This window comes from Saimiri boliviensis, chromosome X (assembly GCF_048565385.1).
Source record: "Saimiri boliviensis isolate mSaiBol1 chromosome X, mSaiBol1.pri, whole genome shotgun sequence".
Lineage (NCBI taxonomy): Eukaryota > Metazoa > Chordata > Mammalia > Primates > Cebidae > Saimiri > Saimiri boliviensis.
This window is the reverse complement of record NC_133470.1, coordinates 44,909,792-44,925,994: the sequence shown is the minus strand read 5'-3', so window position 1 is coordinate 44,925,994 and position 16,203 is coordinate 44,909,792. Positions and strand designations below refer to the sequence as shown.

At 45.4% G+C, this 16,203-nt stretch overlaps 1 protein-coding gene across 1 annotated transcript; it reads right to left on the bottom strand.

Moving 5' to 3' along the window:
- Window positions 1–1,352: 1,352 nt before the first annotated feature.
- On the bottom strand, window positions 1,353–15,939 carry GLOD5 (glyoxalase domain containing 5). Its single transcript, XM_003939543.3, has 4 exons — window positions 15,806–15,939; window positions 10,474–10,611; window positions 4,556–4,711; window positions 1,353–1,709 (listed from the first exon to the last, which is right to left on the bottom strand). The coding sequence occupies exons 1-4, from the start codon at window positions 15,866–15,868 to the stop codon at window positions 1,584–1,586; spliced, it is 483 nt and encodes a 160-aa protein (XP_003939592.1). The 5' UTR covers window positions 15,869–15,939; the 3' UTR covers window positions 1,353–1,583.
- Window positions 15,940–16,203: the final 264 nt, after the last annotated feature.

Below are 16,203 nucleotides of genomic sequence, written 5' to 3'. Positions count from 1 at the left end.
CAAAAAAAAAAAAAAGACAGTCTCGCTCTGTCACCCAGACTGGAGTGCGGTGGCATGATCTCAGCTCACTGCAACCTCTGCCTCCTGGATTCAAGCAATTCTGGTGCCTCAGCCTCCCAAGTAGTGGACCTGCAGGCATGTGCCACCATGCCTGGCTAATTTTTGTATTTTTAGTAGAGACGGGGTTTTGTCATGTTGGCCAGGCTGGTCTCAAACTCCTAACTTCAGTGATCCGCCTGCCTCGGCCTCCCAAAGTGCCCAGCCTGCCCCAAATATATATATATATATATATTTTTGAGACGGAGTTTTGCTCTTGTTACCCAGGCTGGAGTGCAATGGCGTGATCTCGGCTCACCGCAACCTCCGTCTCCTGGGTTCAAGCAATTCTCCTGCCTCAGCCTCCCGAGTAGCTGGGACTACAGGCGTGCGCCACCATGCCCAGCTAATTTTTGTATTTTTAGTAGAGACGGAGTTTCACCATGTTGACCAGGATGGTCTCGATCTCTTGACCTCGTGATCCACCCGTCTCGGCCTCCCAAAGTGCTGGGATTATAGGCGTGAGCCACTGTGCCCAGCCTGCCCCAAATATTTTTATCTGCATTCGCTCTTTTCTATGTTTTCTTTTTCTCCATAGCATTTATCAGCCTGTAACATACTTAATATTTTACTTACTTAATTTTATTTATTTTCTATCTGCCCCACTAGAATGGCAACTCCACAAACAGAGATATGCTTATCTCTTTTGTTCATTACTGTCTCTCCAGTGCTTGCAACAGGGCCTGGCACACAGTAGGTACTCAACATTCGTATTTTAGTTGACTGAATGGTGGAGGGGAACAGAAAGAGAGGAAATTTGACCTTGTCCTGCCTACCCTGCCATGAGCTATGCCTCAATTGAGATGATTTGGCTAATTTATGTATTAATTTATTTTGTGTGGAAAAGGGGGTGTCTCACTATGTTGCCCAGGCTGGTCTCGAACTCTTTGACCTACTAGATCCAAAGGTAGAAAGTGCTAAATATCCCAGGAGTGAGACTAGAGAAGGCTCTCTGGGAAGTAGTAATATCGTTTGGGGCTGATCCTGGAAGGTCTGATGGGAATGAGAGCTCCTGGGAGTCTCTGAGGCCCAGGAATGGAGAAAGCAGCAGGCAGCAGCTGGAAGAGTGAGGTGAGTTAGGAAAGGATGGAGATGATGGCGTCACTGACGAGGAGAAATCTGTCAGGGGCCTTGAATCCCAAGGGGACGACCCCTAGATCTGGCACTCGGAGTTCTCATACTCTGGTCATAGACCTCTGACCCAACAGTTCAGAGATCTCACACCCTAGATAAACACCCATGCGTGGCACTGATACAATAACAAAGACCCTGTATTTGTTGAGAGGTTATGCATTTATTAGGCCAGCTTGGATGACATACAGATATGGAGGTCTGGTCCCAAACCTGTCTTGGGTCCCCCCTCATCAGGATGTGTGAAGTGCCTAAGTCCTCAGTCTTCGGAGGCCTCTGGGTCTGGGTCGGGGTTTGCAGGAAGGAAAGGAGAAGGGGATATCGAGGGCGGCAAAATGGAGGAGGTCCAGCCTCCATCATGAAGAGATGTAGTTGGACACCTCAATCAGATTTCCGTCAGGGTCTCGGAAGTAGATGGACATAATAGGCCCTTTTGCCCCTGTTCTGGGAACTGGCCCCTCCTCAATAGGGACATCACAATTCTGAGGTGGAAAGAAAAGACAAAAGTCATTCATCAAAATCTGTGTATGAGACCAAAATTTAATTCCTTTTTTTTTTTTTTTTTTTTTTTTTGAGACAGAGTCTCACTCTGTCACCTAGGCTGGAGTGCAGTGGTGAGATCTCAGCCCACTGCAACCTCTGCCGCGTCCCGGGTTCAAGCAATTCTCCCACCTCAGCCTCCTGACTAGTTTGGGATTACAGGCGCATGCCACCATGCCCAAATATTTTTTGCATTTTTTTGTAGAGACGAGGTCTTGCTATGCTGCCGAGGCTGGTCTTGAACTCTTGACCTCAAGTGATCCGCCCACCTCGGCCTCCCAAAGTGCTGGAATTACAGGTGTGAGCCACTGAGGCTGGCTTGTAAAATTTAATTCCTCATAGTGACCTAGAAGACCCTGGAACACCCCTGTATCTTTCTTTCTTTTTATTTATTTGTTTATTTTTGAGACTGAGTCTCACTCTGTCACCCAGGCTGGAGTGCAGTGGTGCAATCTCAGCTCACTGCAAACTCGGCCTCCCAGGTGCAAGTGATTCTCCTGCTTTGGGCTCTTGAGTAGCTGGGATTACAGGCGTGCGCCACCACGCCTGGCTAATTCTTTTGTATTTTTAGTAGAGACAAGGTTTCAGCATATTGGCCAGGCTGGTCTTGAACTCCTGACCTCAGGTGATCCACCTGTCTTGGCCTCCCAAAGTGCCGGGATTATGGGTGTGAGCCACCATGCCCAGCCTATTTTATTTTTATTTTTTTGAGACAGAGTCTCGCTCTGTCACCAGGCTGGAGTGCAGTGGCGTGATCTCAGGTCACTGCAACCTCTGCTTCCTGGGTTCAGGCGATTCTCCTGCCTCAGCCTCCCAAGTAGCTGGGATTACAGGTACACACCACCATGCCCAGCTGATTTTTTTATTTTTAGTAGAGACAGGTTTTCACCATGTTGGCCAGGATAGTCTCGATCTCTTGACCTCATGATCCGCCTCCCAAAGTGCTGGGATTACAGGCGTGAGCCACTGTGCCCCGGCCCCACCCCTGTATCTTTCTGACCTCAATCGCCTACCATCCTTCCCTTCCTCACTCTGTTCCAGACACTTATCAGCTAGATGGCCTTGGACACAGTACCTAACTACCTTGTACCTCAGCCTCCTCATTTGTAAAATGGGAAGGATAATAGTACCTAGTACTATCTAGTAAGTGGCAGAACTAGAATTCGAACCCAGGCAGTCTGGGTCAAAGACCATAACTCTTAACCCCTATGCTTCACCCATTTTACTTGCAAACCAGTCTCTTTCACTGAGACTTCCCAAAGGAGTCTAGGTTATTTGCACAGAATATATACAAGACCTTGATTCATGTTCTGCAAAAGGGAAACTAATGCCCCTCTTTTTTATTTATTTATTGTAGAGATAGTGTATTACTCTGTCACCCAGACTGGAATGCAGTGGCATGACCACAGTTCACTAAAGCCTCAACCTCCTGGGCTCAAGCAATCCTCCCACCTCTTAGCCTCCCAAGTAGCTGAGCCTACAGGCACACACTGCCACGCCCAGCTAATTTTTTTTTGTATTTTATGTAGACACAGGGTCTCGCCATGTTACCCAGGCCGGTCTCTAATTTCTGGATTCAAGTGATCCTCCCTCCTTGGCCTCCTAAAGCACTGGGATTACAGGCGTGAGCCACCGCACACCTGGCCTTATTTTAATTTTTAGAGACAGGGCCTTGCTGTATCACCCAGGCTGGAGTGCAGTGGCATGATCATAGCTCACTGCAGCCTCAACCTCCTGGGCTCAAGTGATCCTCCCACTTTACCCTCTTGAGTAGCTAGGATTACAGGCATGCACTACCATGCCTGGCTTAATTTTTTATTTTTTGTAAAGATGGGGGGGGTCTATGTTACCCAGGCTGGTCTGGAACTCCTGGCCCAAATGATCCTCCCACCTCACCCTCCCAAACTGCTAGAATTACAGGCATGAGCCACCATGTCCAGCCAATGCCCCTTCTAGATGACATCATTTTAAGTATTACAGAGACACTGGATTCAATATCACCAAATCAGAAATTATTCCCTCTTCAATCTTCTCTCAATCCTTCTGATTATACAAGAAAGTGGATGCTAACAAGTCCTTAGTATCTTTTTAACCACCTGCCATATCTCCCTTTGTAATGTCAGGGTCAGGGAGTACAGGGAATGGAAGTGGCTAGAATCTAATGACATTGTTATGCTTTTATAGCTGCTGGATTTTACAGTTACTTTTCCTTTATGCCAAGATATGAGTTTTTCATGTACTTGGATGAACATTTTCTTTCTATATAAGTGTATTTAGGGCTGGGCACAGTGGCTCATGCCTGTAATGCCAGCACTTTGGGAGGCCAAGGCAGGCAGATCACTTGAGGTCAGGAGTTTGAGTCCAGCTTGGCCAACATGGCGAAACTCCGACTCTACTAAAACTACAAAAATTAGCCAGGCGTGGTGGTGCACGTCTGTAGTCTCAGCTACTTGGGAAGCTGAGGCAGGAGAATCGCTTGAACCCAGGAGGTGGAGGTTGCAGTGAGCCGAGACTGCTGCATTGCACTCCAGCCTGGGCAACAGAGCAAGACCCCATCTCAAAAAAAAAAAGGTATTTAAGTGTAGTTTTTTTTTTTTTTTTAAACAAGGGGAATGCATAGTTTCCTTTTCAAATACAATTATTTACATGAAAAATCATGTCAGTCAAAATAGTACATAACTGTGTTCAGGCATTTATCTGGATGTGGTGAAACCTGTTACCTCTCTGGGTCATGCTTCTGTTTTCACTGTGTTTGCAGCTTTGCAAAAAGAAGGGAAGTCCCACTCACCTTGAGGTGCTGGATCATTTCACCCAAAGGCACCTCTGTGATCAGACATATGTCCAGGGAACCAGGAACTGGGTGAGCGGCTTTGGGTTCAAATTCCTTTCCCACCTCGTGGAGGTTAAATTTCTGGTCTCCAAAACACAGTGCTTTCCGGTCTTCCTACTTGGCGGGGAGAGGCGGAGAAAACAGCCTGGAATTAAACCTCCAAGAGGAGTGTGAGATGAAGCCTTTCCACCTATCCCAACAAAGTTAAAAAAAAAATAAAAACTAGAATGGAGCTACTACACAACAGCCCTTAGCCCTACCCAAGTCTCATTCCCTAGAGGCAAGTATCTGAATTTATTTCTCTTTGAAATTATTTTCATATCTCCAAGTATTATTTTTACCAACAAAGGCAAAGACAGCAATTTGCCTACCCAGTATACATTTCCCCTTTATTTCTTATAAACACAACAGAAATTTCAGTGGGGTCAACTGCATGCCCAACTTTAAAAAACTACATTTTGGCTGGGCGCAGTGGCTCACGCCTATAATCCCAGCACTTTGGGAGGCCAAGGTGGGCAGATCACCTGAGGTCAGGAGTTCGAGATCAGTATGACCAACATGGAGAAACACTGTCTCTACTAACAACACAAAATTAGCCAGGCACGGTGGCACATGCCTGTAATCCCAGCTACTCGGGAGGCTAGGCAGGAGAATCGCTTGAAATAGGGAGGTGGAGGTTGCGGTGAGCTGAGATCTCACCATTACACTCCGGCGTGTGCAACAAGAGTGAAACTCCGTCTCAAACAAAACAAAACAAAACAAAAACCCTACCTTTCCCAGAACCTCCAGAGGCCACGTCAACTGGACTGGGCAATGAGATGAGGGCAGAGGTGTGGGTGGGGCTTCCGGGAACCTCCCTGCCCGCTGCACTGCTCCTTTTTGCCCATTCACTTCCTCTTTCTTCCCAGCCACTGCCCGTGACCTGACTACCTACCTCTGGACTGGTTGTTCAATGAGAGGAAAAGAAAACTCTGTCTTGTTTAACCCACAGTTAGTTGAGTTTTCTCCTATGTGCCTCGAAACAAAGTCCCTAACCCTTCATTTTTCTCCCTTTCCTCTTTCTCTTTTCTTCTCTTCCTTTCCTTTTCTTTCTTCTTTCTCCATGTTGGTCAGGTTTGTCTCGAATTCCCGATCTCTGGTGATCCACCCACCTCCGCCTCCCAAAGTGCTGGGATTACAGGCGTGAGCCACCGTGCCTGGCCCCTCTTTCTTTTCTTTTAGACAGAGTCTTGCCTCTGTTGCCCAGGCTGGAGTGCAGTGGCGCAATTTCAGCTCACTGCAACCTCCACCTCCCGGGTTCAGGCGATTCTCATTCCTCAGCCTCCAGAGTAGCTGGTACTACAGGCAAGTGCCACCATGTCCAGCTAATTTTTATGTTTTTAGTACAGATGGGGTTTTGCCATGTTGGCCAGGCTGGTCTTGAACTCTTGCCCTCAGGTGATCTGCATGCCTCAGCTACCCAAAGTGCTGGGATTACAGGTGTGAGCCACTGTGCCCAGACTCTTTTTTTTTTTTTTTTTTTTTAAGACAGAGTCTCTTCAGACATACACTCATGAAAAAGATAAAAAAGAAAAAAAAGAGAGAGAGACAGAGTCTCGCTGTGTTGCCCAGGCTTCAGTGAAGTGATCACGGCTCACTGCAGCCTCAACCTCCCAGGTTTAAGTGATCCTGCAACATCAGCCTCTGAGTAGCTGGGACCACAGGCACACCCCACCATGCCTGGCTAATTTTTTATTTTATTTTGTTTATTTATTTATTTATTTATTTATTTTTGAGACGGAGTTTCGCTCTTGTTACCCAGGCTGGAGTGCAATGGTGCGATCTTGGCTCACTGCAACCTCTGCCTCCTGGGTTCAGGCAATTCTCCTGCCTCAGCCTCCTGAGTAGCTGGGACTACAGGCATGCGCCACCATGCCCAGCTAACTTTTTGTATTTTTAGTAGAGACGGGGTTTCACCATTTGACCAGGATGGTCTCGATCTCTTGACCTCGTGATCCACCCGCCTCGGCCTCCCAAAGTGCTGGGATTACAGGCGTGAGCCAGTGTGCCTCACTGCACCACTATTTCTTGATTTAGCAACTTGAGATATTTCCTATCATCTCCCTGCTATGATAAATGAGAATTTAGCTCATTCACATTACTACCTCTTCCAACACAATTTGATTATCATTTTTAGTTTTTCTTTTAGCTCCTTTACAATTTTTAAATAACCCACTTGCATGTTTATTTTGTTTATTTATTTAATTTTTTTAAGAGACAGAGTCTCATTCTATTGCCCATGCTGGAATGCAATGGTGCAATCACAGCTCACTACAGCCTTGACCTTCTGGCCTCAAACAATTCTCCTGCCTCAGCCTCCTGAGTAGCTGGGATTACAGGTGCTCACCACCATGTCTGACTAATTATAAAACTTTTTTTTTTTTTTTTTTTTTGTAGCAATGATAGTCTTAGTATGTTGCCCAGGCTGGACTCCAGCTCCTGAGCTCAAGTGATCCTCCTGCTTCATCCTCTCAAAGTATTGGGATTCCAGGCGTGAGCCACTGCACCTGGCTGCAAGTTTATTTTTGTAGATAAACTACAGGTTAACTCACAGCCCTGCCATGTTCTTCATGGCTCCTCCCTCTTCTGAACCTCTCAACATGTGCCATTTCTTTTATACTTTTTCTGTCTCTTTCTTTTATATCACTACCACATCCATTCAATCAGAAAATGATTTTATTTCACTTTTTTTTTTTTTTTTTTTTTTTTTGAGACAGAGTCTCCCTTTGTCAGCCAGGCTGGAGTGCAGTGGCACGATCTTGGTTCAATGCGACGTCTGCCCTCGGGGTTCAAGTGATTAGCCTGCCTCAGCCTACCAAGTAGCTGGGACTATGGGTGCATGCCACCACTCCTGGCTAATTTTTGTATTTTTAGTAGAGACAGGGCTTCAGCATGTTGTCCAGGCTGGTCTTGAACTCCTGACCTCAAGTGATCCACCCATCTCAGCCTCCCAAAGTGCTGGGATTACAGGTGTGAGCCACCACGCCCAGCTGACTTTATTTCACTTTTGGACTCGAAGATAGTTTGGCTCAGTGTACAATTGTAGGTTGCAGCTTATTTTCCCATAGCCTTAAATATGTTACTTCACTGTCTTCCCTGAATGTGGTGTTGCTGTTAGGAAGTCTGATGTTCATCTGCATTTTATTCTTTGGTTGGCAATACATCCATCTTCGACTACTGCAGCTTTAGGATTTTTCTTAATCCTAATGTTTTGAAATTTCACTCTAATGTGTCCAAGTACAGAGATTGAGACATCACACACCTTGTTATCACCATTGGCCTATACAAGGACTATCTCTTGTTTTACTTATACATTTATTCTTTTTCACTTCATTCTCCATTCCCATCTCCACCTTAGGCAACCACTATAATGTGTTTGATGTGTATCCTTTAGTTTTCATAAATTGCTGTAAAAAGTGTGTTTTTGTTTTATGTGTGTGTATTGTAAAGGGTCGCATGCTGTAGACCTGATTTTCATTTTTCACTCAGTACGACCTTTTCAAGACATGTCCATGTTGCTGCGCACACATCCAATCTGATGTTGCATAATACTACATTTCTGCATAAGGTTCCATGTTAGATTTAACATTTTTACCCAAATAGAAAAAATTGGCTGGGCATGGTGGCGTATGCCTACAGTCCCAGCTACTCCAGAGGCTGAGGCAAGAGAAGCACCTGAGTCCAGGAGGTTGCGGTGAGCTGTGAACGCACCACTGTACTCCAGCCTGGGCAACAGAGCAAGACCCTGTCTAAAAAAAAAAAAAATTCTTCTCCTGTTTGCGATTTTCTATTTAAGTTATATGGTATGTGGGGGTTGTGTTTGTGTGTACTTAATTGTTTTAGTACAATTGCTGTGGTCTTAAGTCCACAGCAAAATTGAGCAGAAGGTATAGGGATACATACACCCTACCTCCACATATGCACAGCCTCCTTCACTTCTTTCACTTGGTAATATGCATTTAAATTTCCTCCATGTCTTTTCATGGATTGATAGTCCATTTGTTTAATTTAATTTATTTATTTGAGACAGAGTCTCGGTCTGTAACCCAGGCTAGAGTGCAATGGCGTGATCTTGGCTTCACTCTACCCTCCATCTCCTGGGATCAAGTGATTCTCCTGCCTCAGCCTCCTGTGTATCTGAGATTACAGGCACCTGCCACCATGCCTGACTAATTTTTGTATTTTTAGTAGAGATAGGGTTTCACCATGTTGGCCAGACTGGTCTCAAACTTCTGACCTCAGGTGATCCACCCACCTCGGCCTCCCAAAGTGCTGGGATTGCAGGCATGAGCCACCGAACCTGGCTGATAGTCCATTTATTCTTTTCACTAAATAATATTTCACTGTCTAGGTGTGCCACAGTTGATATATCCATTCACTTACTGAAGCACATCTTAGGCATATATTTTTTGCTTTCTCTGCATTTATCTTTTTTGAAGTTGTTCCAAATTCTCAAACATACTTCAGTCTCTAGAAACCTCTTTTTTTTCCTTGGATCTGTCTTTCCTGGGGTCTTTCTTACACCTGTTCCAAACTGGATTGATTGTTCTCTAGGTACCTTTCTAAGATCTTCCTCTTGGGATCTGTTGTGGCTTGTGGCCTGACTTCCATGTCTTCTATATTCCCAGATTAGTCATTTTTTTTTTTTTTTTTTTTTTTTTTTTGAGACGGAGTTTCGCTCTTGTTACCCAGGCTGGAGTGCAATGGCGCGATCTCGGCTCACCGCAACCTCCGCCTCCTGGGTTCAGGCAATTCTCCTGCCTCAGCCTCCTGAGTAGCTGGGATTACAGGCACGCGCCACCATGCCCAGCTAATTTTTCGTATTTTTAGTAGAGACGGGGTTTCACCATGTTGACCAGGATGGTCTCGATCTCTTGACCTCGTGATCCACCCGCCTGGGCCTCCCAAAGTGCTGGGATTACAGGCTTGAGCCACCGCGCCCGGCCACCCTCAAGTAATTTTCAAAGCAAGTGGGAAACTTTTCTAAGACTTCGTATGACTAAGAATACTTTTATTGTACATTTACCTTTTTCTTTGTTTGATTTTTTTCTGACAGTTTCTCACTCTGTCACTCAAACTGGAGTGCGGTGGTACAATCTCTGCTCATTGCAACCACTGCTTCCCAGGCTCAAGCAATTCTCATGCCTCAGCCTCCCAAGTAGCTGGGATCACAGGCGTATACCACCATGCCCAGCTAATTTTTGTATTTTTAGTAGAGATGAGGTTTTGCCATATTGGCCAGGCTGGTCTCAAACTCCTGACCTGATGTGATCCACCCATCTCAGCCTCCCAAAGTGCTGAGATTAACAGGCGTGAGCCACCGCAGCCAGCCCCTACATTTACCTTTGGTTAATAGTTTGGTTGGACATAGAATTCTAGGTGGAAAATTGCCCCTCAGAATCTTGAAGTTGTCCTTTTATCTTTTGGTATCTGGTCTCTTGGAAAATCTGATATTTGTTTGTTTTTTTTTTCCTTTTTAGATAATTTACTTTTTAACCTCTATGAAAGCTCTTAGGATCTACTTTTTCAGTTTGATGTTCTGTAATTTCACAAGAAGCCATGTAAGTGTCAATATGCTGGATACTTAGTTAACCTTTTCCATATAGAGACTGCACAGTTCTCTTGCAGTATTTCTACGATAATTTCCTCCTCTCCTTTTTTTCCCTCCATTCTCTCTCTGGAAGTCCAAATATTCAGAGTTTGGAGTCTCCTCCATTGATCTCTTTATATTTTCTCTTAGATTTCCCGTCATTTTCTTTTGGGAGTTAAGTCACATGTTAAAGTGTTATAAACAAAGTTTAGCCCACCTGAATTTTGACATTTAGGGAAGTGGTTACCTTAAAAGTTATGATCTTCGTGCCCAGGATCTTGGAATAAAACATGGTAGTGTCTTCGATGCTCTTTACCGTCATCACGATGTGGTCAAGTCTACAGATAAGACTTGGGGGAGGAGTCTGACTGCTGTCCCTCCACGACTAAAAAAAGAAAAAAAGGCAGAAGAGACCACATTGCCACTTGTCACGCTCATGTTTCCTTCTGCTCACCTCCCCCCACCTCCCCAATGACTCTACTTCCTCCTCACCCTTTTTCAAGGGAAAGGCCTGAGAGAATACGTACTGGCAGAGTCTTACTGCCCATGTGTGGATTCACGGGAGTCCATGTGTCTGCCATGACCACTCTCCACTGTTTTCTTGTGCCCTTTCTTTTTTTTCCTTTTTTTCAGACAGAGTCTCACTCCGTTGCCCAGGCTGGAGTGCAGTGGCACAATCTTAGCTCACTGCAACCTCCACCTCCCAGCTTCAAGCGATTCTCTGCTTCAGCCTCCCGAATAGCTGGGACCACAGGTGTGTGCCGCAACGCCTGGCTAATATTGGTAGTTTTAGTAGAGACGAGGTTTCACCATGTCGGCCAGGCTGGTCTCAAACTTCTGACCTCAAGTGATCTGCCCGCTTTGGCCTCCCAGAGTGCTGGGATTACAGGCTTGAGTCACAGCGCCCAGCCTTCTGGTTCCCTTTCTCCTTCCAGAAGTGAAAATTAGGGGAGTGGAGACAAAGACAATGCCCTCCCTTGTTTTTTCTAAGGAGAATTCATTTTCTTTCCCAGAAGCAACAAGACACAGAAGAGCCCAACCCTGTGAATACCAATACCATTGGCCAATTTTACCCAGCCCCCTCCTTTCCCATTCTGCAGCTTCGGTCACAGAGAACAGGACGAGAAGGGGGTGTCTCAGAAGAAATGAAGGTTTCTGGGCATGTGTATTTATAGATTCACCCTGACACCCAGAGGGAGGACTACTCCCCCACCTCCCACTTTCCCACCCTCAGCACACTTCCCATCACATCTTTCTCTTGACTTGAACTATTTAGTAAATTGTATATGAACAGTATCTCTGCTGCAGGATTATAAAGCACCTGTGGCCTGGCACTATAAGCAATGGAGTATAATACTTAAAAGTATAGGTTAAGATTTTTTACTAATTTTTTTTTTGAGACGGAGTCTTGCTCTGTCACCCAGGCTGGAGTGTAGTGATGGGATCTCTGCTCACTGCAACCTCTGCACCCTCCCCCACTCACACACCAGTTCAAGGGATTCTCCTGCCTCAACCTACCAAGTAGCTGGGATTACAGGCGTCTGCCACCACACCCAGATAATTTTTGTAAAAAAAGATTAGTCAAAATTAGTAAAAGTATAAATTCTGGTGGTGGCACCTATAATCTCAGCGCTTTGGGAGGCTGAGATGGGCAGATCCCTTGAACCCAGGAGTTTGAGACCAGCCTGGGCAACACGATGAGACCCTGTATCTACAAAAAAATACAAAAATTAGCCAGGCAGGGTGGAGCTCACGTGTAGTTTCTGTTACTTGGGAGGCTGAGGTGGGAGGATCGCTTGAGCCCGGGAGGCAGAGGTTGCAATCAGCTATGATCATGCAACCACACTCCAGCCTGGGTGACAGAACAAGACTGTGTCTCAAAAAAAAAAAAAAAAAGATTCTGGAATCAGACTGACATTTAAATAATTTCTCTAGTTTCTCTGTGCCTTGGTTTCTCCTTCTATAAAATGAGCAGGATTTTATACATATTTTATAGGATTATTGTGAGAGTTTTAATAAACTACTATATATATAATTTTTTTTTTTTTTTGAGACGGAGTCTTGTTCTGTCGCCAGGCTAGAGTGCAGTGGCGCAATCTCAGCTCACCGCAACCTCTGCCTCCTGGGTTCAAGCAATTCTTCCGCCTCAGCCTCCCGAGTAGCTGGGACCACAGGCGCATGCCACCAAGCCCAGCTAATTTTTGTAGTTTTAGTAGAGACGGGGTTTCGCCGTGTTGGCCAGGATGGTCTCGATCTCTTGACCTCATGATCCGCCTGCCTGGGCCTCCCAAAGTGCTGGGATTACAGGTATGACCCACCGTGCCTGGCAAAAAACTACATTTTTAAGTGTGTAGAACAATGCCTGACACTGACACATATCAAGTGCAATAAAAGGATGGATGATGATGGTGATGATGATGATGATGATGATGATGATGACGATGATGTGGTCATCTTGTTAAAATCTAGACTCCAGTTACAATGACCCCCAGTCTCTACAGTCTCATTCATTGCTCTTGAACTCCAAGCTACACTGTCCTTTTGCCTGTTCCTCGTAAGGGCCATCCTTGTACCGTTCGTTTCAGGGCTTTTGCAGATGGTAATGCTTGTCTCCCTGACTAGAATGTAAGCTTCATAAGAGCAGGGACCTATCTGTTTTGTTCCCCACTGTTTCCCGAACAACTAGTTCGATCATATTTGTTCAATAAATATCTACTGCAACAACTAGGGACAGTGCTTAGCACAAAGTCTGACTAATTTCTATTCTGTTCAATTCGATTCAATTAAATTCAATTTTATTCAATTCAATTCAATTCAATTATCTACCTTTGCTATTTTATTATTTTCGATTCCACTGAATTTAGTTCCATTGAAACCAGCCCATTTTTTAAATTGCATTTTAGGTTTTGGGGTACATGTGAAGAACATGCAAGATTGTTGCATAGGTACACACATGGCAGTGTGATTTGCTGCCTTCCTCCCCTTCACCTATATCTGGCATTTCTCCCCATGCTCTCTCTCCCCACCTCCCCACCCCCCATTCCTCCCCCATTTCCCCCGAAAAGACCCCAGTGTGTAGTGCTCCCCTCCCTGTGTCCATGTGTTCTTATTGTTCAACACCCGCCTATGAGTGAGAACATGTGGTGTTTGATTTTCTGCTCTTGTGTCAGTTTGCTGAGAATGATGGTTTCCAGGTTCATCCATGTCCCTACAAAGGACACGAACTCATCGTTTTTGATGGCTGCATAATATTCCATGGTGTATATGTACCACATTTTCCCTGTCCAGTCTATCATCGATGGGCATTTGGGTTGGTTCCAGGTCTTTGCTATTGTAGACAGTGCTGCAATGAACATTCGTGTGCATGTGTCCTTATAGTAGAACGATTTATAAGAAACCAGCCCATTTTAAACAATTGATTTCACTGAGCTCCAGTTAAAAAAAAAATCCAATAAATCAATCAATCAATAAATAAAAATATCCTGTACCATTCTATTTTCCTGAGTGGAGGAGGCATTAGCAAAGTTGCTGAGTTCTGCTCTCCCTGTGGATACCGAAGATCCACAGGGACATAGGGACTACAGAAAGAGAAAATGACCAACATTTTGGCTCCATTGAAAATAAAGTCGTTTCCCTAGCAAGCAGACTCGAATGGAGATTTAAAAAAAAAAGAAAGAAAGAAAAAAGATAATAAAGTCGTATGTTGAAAAAAATCTTATCAACTTTCTTTCTTATTCCCTTTTTGAGACAGAAGCTTGCTTTGTTGCCCAGCCTGGAATGCAGTGACACGATCACAGCTCACTGCAGTCTCACCCTCCTGGACTCAAGGAATCCTCCCACTTCAGCCTCTGTTGTAGCTGGGATTACAGGTGTGTGCCACCATGCCCGACTATTTTGTTTTCTTTTTTCATTTTTTGTAGAGGTGAGGTCTCACCGTTTCCCAGGCTGATCTTGAACTCCTAAGCTCAAGCGATCCTCCTGCCTCAGCCTCCCAGAATGTTGGGATTATAGGCATGAGCCACTGCACCTGACTCTTTTAACCTTCTAACATCTGTAGAATCTGTCATAATACCCTGTTTACATTCCTGATATTGGCAATCTATATTTTTTCTCTTAATCATTCAAGAGAAAACAGATATTGCTAATATTTTATTAATCTGTTCAAAGAATCAACTTTTGATTTGTTGCCTTTATTGTATGTTTGCTTTCTATTTCACCAGTTTCTACTGTTATAATTTCCTTGCTTCTACTTTCTTAGGTTCAATTTGCCATTCTTTTCCCAGCTTCTTGATAGGGAAGCTCAGGTCATTGATTTTCAACTTTTCTACTTTTCTGATCTATGCATTTAGAACTATAGATTTCCTCTAAGCGCTGCTTTGGCCACATCCGCATCATTTTGATAGTTGATTGGAAATAAACTCCACCTATTCCTTCCATTATTCAGTTCCCTGCCAGCTCAGATTCACTCCCCAGATTCTGTTTTGCAGACTCGGAGCTTCATCCTTGCAAATTCAAGGATGAACAGGGATGGCTCTTTAAAGGAACAGGAAGGCCAGCGTGGCTCAGAACCCAAGAGTGAGTGAGAGATGAGTGGGAGGGCAAGGCAGGGTCCTGATCCTGCAGGGTCTTAAAGGTGAAGTTACAAGGCCTGCTTTATAAAATGATGATCAAGACATAGTCACCACACAAAGGGCTAGTTGCAGTGGCTCACGCCTGTAATCTTAACACTTTGGGAGGCCGAGGTGGGTGGATCACCTGAGGTCAGGAGTTCGAGACCAGCCTGGCCTACATGGTGAAATCCTGTCTCGACTAAAAATACAAAAATTAGCTGTGCATGGTGGTGCACACCTATAATCCCCACTACTCAGGAGGCTGAGGCCAGAGAATTACTTGAACCTGGGAGGCAGAGGCTGCAGTGAGCTGAAATTGTGCCACTGCACTCCACCCTGGGGGACAAAAGCAAAACTCGGTCTCAAAAAAAATAAATAAATAAATAAATAAAGACATAGTAATTGCACAAGGCTTACTGTGTGCCAAGCCCTGTTTTACACACTCTACAAAAACATGATCAATTTTATTTCTCACCACAGCCTATAAAGTCCCTATAGTCAGCGTGCCTGGAACACCATGTCCTTCCTCCTTTGGCCTCCTTCACAGGGAAGCGTTCTCTCTTTCTACAGGGTCCTCTTCAAGGTCCCCTTCAGGCTGTCAGGGGCCTCTGAATTCCTCCCTAAAGTTCAAGGTCAGTGCTGTGTTTCCTAGCCTTTCTCCACACAGCCTTAATCATGACAGCTTCGGGGATACCCTGCCTGAGCCTCCTTTGTGTCTCTCCACCTGTCCCTGGCTGAACTGGGGGAGGAGCCAGCCCTCAGCCCCGGCGCAGCCATGCACACCTGAACACAGTGCCCTCATGACTTAGAATGGGGCCTTTCCATGGGCCTCTGCTGCCATCTGCTTGTCTCTGAAAGAGGAAGAGAGAGAAGACAGGAAACAGGAGCCCACAGAGAAGTAAACAAATTACTAGACCAGCTTTGGTGCCAATACCCTTGCCCCAGACCCCTAGGGGCCACCTTGTTCACCTGTTTCTCCGAAGTCCTGCCCCACATCTTGACTGGCAGCCTGGAGGGCAGACGGTGCAGCATGGCAGGGCAGGCGTCCTTGCCCAGGGGCCTCCCGACAACCCTCTGGCTCAGCGCCTGGAGATCAAGGGGCAGGAACAGGAGGGCACAGGCCGAGGACTGTGGGAGGTGACAGAGATGGGTGGAGCAAATGGAAGGACTTTGACATTAAACTCAGGGCCTCGAAATTAAAAGCTTAACGTGGATGTGTGTAAGGGATTAGTTCTTGATAACACTGAAGGCCGGTTGCGGTGGCTCCTACCTGTAATCCCAGTACTTTGGGAGGCCAAGGTGGGTGGATCACCTGAGGTCAGGAGTTTAAGACCAGCCTGGCCAACATGGTGAAACCTGTCTCTACT

Bases quoted from the DNA above. Each gene is read 5' to 3' on its own strand.
- GLOD5 (XM_003939543.3), bottom strand. From the start codon at position 15,868: ATGCTGCACCGTCTGCCCTCCAGGCTGCCAGTCAAGATGTGGGGCAGG. The intron at 10,612-15,805 runs GTGAACAAGGTG...TTCTTTTTTTAG, and splicing joins GCAGGACTTCGGAGAAACAG to TCGTGGAGGGACAGCAGTCA. The intron at 4,712-10,473 runs GTAACCACTTCC...CCCGCCAAGTAG, and splicing joins CGAAGATCATAACTTTTAAG to GAAGACCGGAAAGCACTGTG.